General features: G+C 48.8%; 1 protein-coding gene across 3 annotated transcripts in view; it reads right to left on the bottom strand.

Annotated features, from left to right (window-relative positions):
- Positions 1-2,089: 2,089 nt before the first annotated feature.
- Positions 2,090-8,923, bottom strand: part of LOC144129433 (uncharacterized) — a 99,574-nt gene continuing 92,740 nt past the window's right edge. For 2 of the 3 annotated variants that reach the window (XM_077663602.1, XM_077663603.1), the window contains exon 14: positions 2,090-3,514. In XM_077663602.1, the coding sequence (XP_077519728.1) occupies positions 2,963-3,514 (552 nt within the window). In that variant the 3' untranslated portion in view covers positions 2,090-2,962. The remainder of the gene's footprint in view (positions 3,515-8,923) is intronic. The other variant, XR_013313919.1, reaches the window with a different exon arrangement.

Here is an 8,923-nt window from a genome sequence, read left to right as displayed (position 1 = left end):
GGGTTGTGGTGCCTGGGGAATTGAGAAGCACAAACTCTGCCTCATTAAATGTGTCCAGCACTACATTTCCTTGCATACTAGAGCAGGGGTAACCCCAAGTCTGATGCGGGGCATTGAAATCACTGCCACCCAAAATAGGGCATCCCGGGTATGCACTGCGAAGGTGAGCTATCCATCCTAGCTGTAAGCGAGGAGCTCTGCCACTTTAGGGACGTATGTAGCATGACATAAAGATCACGTCAGCATTTAATGGCATTAAATTTGCCCATGTGGCAGGGGTAATAATCAAAACGATTTTGCAAAGAGGTCCAGATACACGAGTCTGGCCTGTGAAAATTTGAAAAATTGCCATTAGCCAACAGTTAAAGTTGAAGCCGACCGTGGGTGACTCAAGGTCGGTTTATTGCTTTCTGCTGGCCTGCAGAAAAGTGCATATAGGCCAGACAGGCAGGTGTATTAACAGGCGACTGCAAGACCACAACACATCACTTGGGGGAGCGGGGGACCAGGACAGGCATTTGCCAACTCACTGTCGTAGCTGCGATAAGTGCGGACAGAATGTGCTGTCGTTCAATCGTGTGACAATTCTGGGGAGGGGAAAGACCAGATATGAGCGTGAACTCTTAGAAGCCTTTCACACCGGCAATCAGAATGAAAACTACATTAGTGACACTTCCTTGTGTCTTACAAAGAAGAAACATGTATACCTAGTGGGCTGATAATGGTTGACATCATTGCAAGTGACAGGAGGATGTCAAGATGCGCATGCGTCGGAAGGATTGCGCGGCAATCTCTGTTTCAATAAAGCACAGTTGAAAGTCCAGTGTCTGCCCATGTGTACCACCTTTTCTTGTGTATGCGTCCTTGTGTTTTTGCTGGAACGTCGTTTTTTCAAGTTAAGCAAGAACCAACTGGCCCAAGAGCTAACGCTATTGCCTTACAAGCACTAGTGTTGTGCGCTCTTTCTTTCATCTGTTCAGTTTTCCAGCGCTGTTTAACATTGATTTAAACTAGGAAATAAATTACTTTTCGCAAAAACAGTCATAAAAAAAAACATTTTCATTTACTCATCAATGTCATAATTCCCAAATGATCTACCAGGTCTACCAGGCATTAAATAACAAAGAAAGGAAGGTTAGGCAGTTGCAGCAATAAACTTTACTTCATAGAGTAATAACCTGAGAACAATCCATAGAATAACATTACTGAGTTCAGTGAAAAAGTTGCATTTTCGATTAATGCTTACATGACAAAGCACACGGAATGCCAAGCTGCCATTATGTACTGAATCTTAAAAGCAATGCAAAGTGATGAGATTTTTTCCTCATTGTCAGAACGACATCAAAGACTTATTAAAGTGGTGCGGAATAACACAAGGTGCCCAGGGGAACAAACAGCGACATCTTGGGGTCACAATACGTGCGGGACCGTTCTTTCCACGTTCTCTGGTGACGCCTTAAGCAGAACACTGAATGCCACCCGAAACATGCACCATTAATCACCTAGCTGTCGCATACCAATCTCACAGCACTACATAGCCACGCGATGTGCCAAAGTGTCGTCGCAAACCAAAAGTGCGAATATGAAACTACTCCACCGAATGCAGTCCGTGAGTCACTCTGTACAAGGCTCAATTCAAAGCTTTTGTTTCTGCCCTCCACTTCCTTCTTGACCAACCACAGAAGAGCGCAGAGGTGTCACAGCTTTGCCCGTTCAGCTATCTTCCCAAGATGCGTCTCTCATGGTGTTGTGACTGTGAAAATAACTGCAGCACCGGCACTCATTCACAGTCTTCGCCACCTTGCTCACCGCCACTCAATGACTGTGTCGTAGCCCAACCCCAAGGTGCTGTGCCGTTTTCCGACCCGCTGGCGCACAGAAGCTGCACTGGCTGCTGTCAACACTGCTTTCGTACAAGGCCTAGCTTCATCACACGTGCTGGCTGCAACGAGTGAATGCCGTCTGGAATGCACAATGGCTGGCTTGAGGTTGAGATAAACAAATAAGCCCATAATTCCAGAATATTCAGAAGAGTTGAATACTTCAAATAATTAGAGTGCGGTGCTAATTGAATCAATATCAAGCGTCATTCGAAAGCTATCCAAAATTTTTAATATTCACACATTGCTACAAAAACCAGAAAATTGTAACATACGAAGAAAAAGATCATGATGGCCTGCCTGGCCGTTGGTGCAGTTTTGGTGCAATTTTGGCCAATTTAATGTTTTTGGCACAGTATGACACAGAAAATCGCATTTGCATCAAAATGGCGCAGCTGTCCTATCCCTGCACACGAGACCCTACTCTACTGTTATTGTGTTGAACACTGCATTACAAGAGGGGAAGAAGCTAAATATAAAACAATGCAAACATTTATTTCAACACAGTATTACACGCAATTTTTCGTCATAGCACAGCACAATTTTGAGAAGAAAGTAAAACCAGTCAATATAAAAAAAATCAATAAAGGCCGCGTTTGGGCGAGTTGGTTTTCCATGCTGAACGAAAAAGCGCAAGAAACAAGGACATTGAATAAGACAGACAACACAAGCGCTCGTGTTGTCTGTCTTATTCTATGTCCTTGTTTCTTGCGCTTTTACGTTCAGCATAAAAAAATCAAACTTATTGAAATGAATCAACAGCAAATTATATGCACTGAAGACATAATTGGTATGGCCTAATAATGTCAATTACATGCTTAAAACCCCACCACATTATTTTATAAGTTATACTTGCACTATTTGTACATCTTGGCTTCAGGACAGCATGCGCTGCCAATAGTGATTCTGCACAATAATACCAAGAGAGCTGTGAGCAACTGAAGTAAACAGTGAAAATTCAGCATATTTTTTACAGCTGCTACGGGAACAACACAGTGCCATACTTTTTCTTGTGAGTGCTGCTGTGACTTAGGAATGACACAGCATGACTCTTGACAACTTAGAAGATGCACAGGCTCACTTTACCACACACCAGGGCAGTCATTCTGGGTCATACAGACATCACTGACCACTTCCTCAACTTGGGATACCGAAAGCATGTGCAGCATGTGCTGCGCTGATCCAACCACAGTCAATGGTGGCTCCCCACTGACTGGGACCGTGGGCTGCTGAATGCTGGCAAACAGCTGCTCCACTGCAGCATGCTCTTGGCTTCCGGGCTCCATTCGAGTGAGCTCCGTGATCTCCTGCGATGGCTCCTCCATTTCGACTACAGCTTCTGGTGTTGAGGCTGGCACTGGTAGTGAAACAGGAATTGAAGCTGACGCAATGTCAACTGTCTCCGAATGTTCCAAGTCTTGAATTGAGGACACAGTCGGCACTGCAATCATGTCTTGTACTGAGGCCATGGCTGTCAGGTCAGACACTGTCGTCACAGCTGGAATGGGTGCTGCTGTGGCAGGGCCCGAATCCGTGACTGTTGTTGAGATCACAGTTTGGAGTGACGTGGATGCAATTGGACAGGACTGTGAAGCAGAAGTGACCTCAACTGCAGCGCTTGCTCTGGCGTTGTCCTTGGGCAGAAAAAATATATATCAACAAAAATTAGCACAAAAAATAGATAGCAACGTTTGTCCATAAGCCACAGTTTCAATACCATGAGCTCAGTTAATTCGTGTGAACAACTAAGGCTAGGATTGCCTACACTGTGTGGGGTTGAATTGGGGAGATATGTACTTTCTCCCCACTCAATCGCGGCTGACACGGTTCAAAGCCGCCCGGACCCCACCCCGTGATCGCGTACGCTACCGAGCGCTCGCCGACCACGGCGGGCCTTGCTCTGAGGGAACAAAGGAACGACACATTGGCTGACACAAACAGGCATTTATTGCTACAGAAACAATAACGCCAGCTAGCAACAAGGTACGCTAATGAATCGAGGGCGCCCGACTCACCAGCAAGGTTCCGAGCGAATGTTCGCCCGCGCTAGGGCAAGGGATATAAACTCCGCAGGCCGGACGGGACGAGTACGGGAGCCTGTCTCCCCGTCGCTTCTTCGCCCCGTCGGCGAAGAGCGGAGACCCGAGCGACGCGTCCGCTCAGGGTGATTATCCCGGCCGAAGAGCCCATCTCCCGCGGGCAGGCTTCAGCAGTCTCCCGCGCAGCGACGCTGGCGCCCTCTCTTGCCAGTTAATGTAACTGACAAGGGAATCCGCTCAGCCTCGAGGTGAGACCGCCGCTGCACGGTGCCTCGCGGGAAAGCAAACTCAGGGGCTGCAGGGCAGGTCCCCACATCCCCTCAACCTTAAATAGACCCACGCGCCTGAAAGTACATGCTATGGAGGAGTCTCCTGGTCTTCATGTCTTTGAGGCACGTCTTGCAGCGGAGGTCACGCCGACAGCGTCCACGCAGACTTCCGCGGTATTCCGAAGGCGGCGTGAAGGTCTCCGCTGGGACGACTCGTATGGCCCGCGGACTACCGTGTCCGCAGGCCCGCGAATCGAAGGCCGGTGGGAAAACTGCAGGCCAGGATCCTGCAGTAGTCGCCAGGGCAGCAGCAGCCGGAGGTGACTGCTGACTGGTCTCGCCACAGCTGCCCCAGATGGATGCGGCGAACAGGATACAGGCCGCTCCGTCGCAGCAGGTGGCAGCGAGACGATGTGCACCGGTCAGCAAGCCTGGGTGGCTCCACCGGATCTGCAAAATTGTCGAAACGCTCTCGGCGTGCCTTTAACGTAGGTCACGGGAGGGGAAACGGCATCCGCAAGGGCCTCGTGGCACAATGCCTAACTCGCTAGCAAAACGTGTCGGCGGCTGTGCAAACGCAAAGTTCGAGTGAACAAAGCCCTTTCTTGAGTTGAACGAGACTGCTCAGTTCGTGCGAGGTTACAAAAAAAACGGACGGGCAGCAAAGTGCGCCCCCTCTCAACGTCACGGTCCGGTGGTCATGTCTCTTTTAATGTGGTGCAGGCAGCTCCGAAAAGCCTCAGGCCTAACGACCACTCCGACAACGACCGTGACCACAACAAAGACCCGAAACGGGTTTTGTGCGCGCAGCCGCGAGGAGACATCAGCTTTGTGGGGTGGTCCTACCCCGCTCACTGCACAAAGCAGCTTCTGAGCGGTCGGCGCCCACCGTATCGGACGGTGTCGGAGCGCCCGGTGCCGAGCTGCAATACCAGCGAGCTCGTAGCGGCACCCGTGGCCCCAGGCCACCCGGCTCCCGGAGCCGCGACTCCCAGAGTCGAAAAAGAGATAGTAGAGAAAATATATACAGAAACTCGGACCACCCACGCGGCTTCCGTACTCACTCGCTTCGGGCTCGGCGACTCCGCGGGCGCTAGGCCTCGAACTCCCTCGATGCGGACCAAGTCATTCTCACGAAGAAACTCCAGGGAAAAAAAATGTGCTGAGCATGTCGAAAAGTTCAAACATGCTGCAGCGCAATACACCTCGCACTCAAGAAAGCATGCCGCAGGTCCTAGCGATCAAAATTCACTCTAGGCCTAGCACTTGTCAAGTCCGGACAAAGAGCGTTCCTCGAACCGAACCGACAGTCGTCCAATGTTCCAAGAGCAGGCCCCACGTTGGGCTGCCAGATGTGGGGTTGACATGGGGAGATAAGTACGTTCTCCCCACTCAATCGCGGCTGACACGGTTCAAAGCCGCCCGGACCCCACCCCGTGATCGCGTACGCTACCGAGCGCTCGCCGACCACGGCGGGCCTTGCTCTGGGGGAACAAAGGAACGACACATTGGCTGACACAAACAGGCATTTATTGCTACAGAAACAATAACGCCAGCTAGCAACAAGGTACGCTAATGAATCGAGGGCGTCCGACTCACCAGCAAGGTTCCGAGCGAATGTTCGCCCGCGCTAGGGCAAGGGATATAAACTCCGCAGGCCGGACGGGACGAGTACGGGAGCCTGTCTCCCCGTCGCTTCTTCGCCCCGTCGGCGAAGAGCGGAGCCCCGAGCGACGCGTCCGCTCAGGCCCATTATCCCGGCCGAAGAGCCCCCATCTCCCGCGGGCAGGCTTCAGCAGTCTCCCGCGCAGCGACGCTGGCGCCCTCTCTTGCCAGTTAATGTAACTGACAAGGGAATCCGCTCAGCCTCGAGGTGAGACCGCCGCTGCACGGTGCCTCGCGGGAAAGCAAACTCAGGGGCTGCAGGGCAGGTCCCCACATCCAGGAAAAATCGTCATACCATGCACTGGCATCATCCTCTTGAGCAGCTTTCTTGCACTCAAATTCTAGTCCCTGACATTCGACAGCATCCTCCATGTTGGCCAACAGTGACAACCAAGTAAACTCAATCCCGTCACCAACTGACATTTTGGAGAAGATAAATCATGCTACTGAAGGTTTCGTGGCACAGTGCGCCTGAATTTCAGGCTCCCCAAAAGCCGGTTCGCGATTGCAAAAGTGCAAAAAAGCTCTGCCTAGCAACATAAAAAAATTTCACTAAAACTGAACTACACTACCATATATACTCACGTAATTTGCAAACTGGCTTCTAAAAGGGGGTGCGCAAATTACGCAGAGATTTTGAGATCACGTCCCAAAAACTCTGCAAAGGTCCTAACATACAATACTGACCATATACTGATGCCTATATGTCGACACCCAGAACCCGTCACTGGTCAAGGGACTACAAATATAAGTGAACGCGTATTGCCTGCCCCACCCAACGTCACGTAGTTCCCCGTGCTCGAGAGCGCATGCGCAGCTCAACATACAACGACACAATCACACAGCCAGCAGTCAGAGGCAAAAACACCGCCTTCATGTGATGTGCAGTCCGGATGAGTAGCGGCAAAATGAACAGCAAAGAGATGGCAGTTAATGCTGACATTTGGGCGAGTTGACAATGATTCATTGTTAAACAGCGCGTGTATTACGTATCTTTCTTTTGTGTGTCCCGCCTTCCCGCGCTGTTTAACAAAGAGCAGTTGGGTAGTTTGTAAGGGTACGTGAATATTCAAAACTTTGAATACGAATCAAATATGCTTGATGTTCAGTTCGTATTCATATCTGAGAATTTCCAAATATTCGAAAATTCATGAATACTTGCCAGCGACCGTATACCATGCCGACTTTCATAAATTCGACTGTGGCAAAACAGATCGAGTTTAAAGTTGCAGGAAAACAATACAATGGTCCTATTCCCTTTCTTCTCTGTAGTTTATAGCGTGGACCGATCGCATTCCGACGCCGCTAGGCTTGACCTCGCGGGAATTTCTGCAAGTGGGCTTTCCTACACATCACATGTGCTGCTAACAAGATGGCCGACAACCCATTCCGAACAATCACAACATGAAAGCACGCTTTTTTTTTATCCCTCCGTAATATGTTGCATACTTAATGCCCACATCCATAGAATTCGTCATGTCGCTATCATAACTCTCCTTGCTTATGTTCGTGTTGTTTTCCCAGCACGCCAAAACTGGGCGCTCGTCACTGGCTTATATATGTGTTTGGACGATGGAGCCACCTCATAAGGCTTTACCATATTTTTGAATTTTCGGCATTTTTTTTTCCGGAGGCTACAGGCCATTTTACCTATAAACTGATCTTCAGAAAACCTGGGCATTTCTTCCGGCCCCTTGAATTCTGAACTGATGAGGTTTTGCTAGCCGTCATGTTACTTTTCCTACGGATTTCATTTTGCGTGACCACATTACAGGTTGGATACTGTTATGCTGTTTAATCAAGTAGTATACAGTTTTGTGCACATAATGGTTTTTATACGGTGCTGAGGCAGTCTAGTTTTGTTTATTTCACTCGCAAAGACCATACGCTATTTTGAGAAAAAAAATAAGGTGCCATTATTTGCTTATCATTTTCTGAAATATTATTTTTGTTTTGAATAGATATTCGACATTCAATTCAATATTAAAAGCCATTTTTTCGTCATATTTGTATTCGACTCACATTTGAAAATTTCAATATTAGAACATCTCCAGTAGTTTCGGATACTGGAATGCGCTGGAGGTTAGCGGAAGTTTGTTCTCCGAACTGTTCATCTGTGAAAGTGACCGCCAGCACAAACGAGCCAGGTAAATGGTGCGCAATTCAAATTTTTTAATTACCAGAACCAATTTACAAAACAATTAACTTTTTTTTTACACATGGAGCTTAATGCTCTTGCTGGGAATGGGCACCAGCACGGGGAGCGTAACACAGTATAGACCATTTATAACGTATGCTGCGGGGGCTACGAAAATCTGCACTATACAGTCGCCGACCAATATTTCGGAATCAGTGGGACCCTCAATATAGTCCGAATAACCGAACAGTCTGCAAAACTCGTGAACTTCAAAAAAAAAAAAAAACTTTTCTGTGAAAAATTACCTTTCAAAATTGCGAAAATCGCCACTCCCCATGTTTCGCCTAAAAGCGATAATATTAGACTACCTGAGCCATAGTCATGCTTTTGTCATGTCTGCACCCTCCCACGTCACAATGCCAGGCAGTGCGACACAGCCGCAAGTCCTGCTGCGAACGAATGCAACGACGCTTGCGAAGACCGAGAGGTGACCCACGGGAAGGCGCCACCGGAAGCAAGCGCCTCCGAATGAACTCCCCCCCCACCCCCAACAGTGTTTGCAGTCCCGCACCACGGGTGGCGTCATCCAAGCCGCGGTGGACGCTGCAGCTCTCCCACTGTGCTGTTTTCAATGCGATCATGCGTCCCATTATCTCAAATGGCCACAATGGAGAACAAATAGCTAAGCTTATCCAAGCCAGTCCGTCCGATTCGCTCCGTCAGTGCTATAGAGTTTCTAAATATTACCTAGAGGGAAAGCTGGCACCACTGTATAAGTGAGTTCCTTCAACGACACTTCATCCACTGTGGGAATGCCGGGAAGATAGCGCATCGTACTTAGCTTGGCCCTAAAACATAGCTACGACTGCAGAAATACAAATTTTCGCAAATTATATAATGCAAGGAAGTGCTGTTTTACAATCCATATGTCCT

Source organism: Amblyomma americanum, chromosome 4, assembly GCF_052857255.1.
Source record: "Amblyomma americanum isolate KBUSLIRL-KWMA chromosome 4, ASM5285725v1, whole genome shotgun sequence".
Classification (NCBI taxonomy): domain Eukaryota; kingdom Metazoa; phylum Arthropoda; class Arachnida; order Ixodida; family Ixodidae; genus Amblyomma; species Amblyomma americanum.
This window is presented reverse-complemented; position numbering and strand designations above follow the sequence as displayed.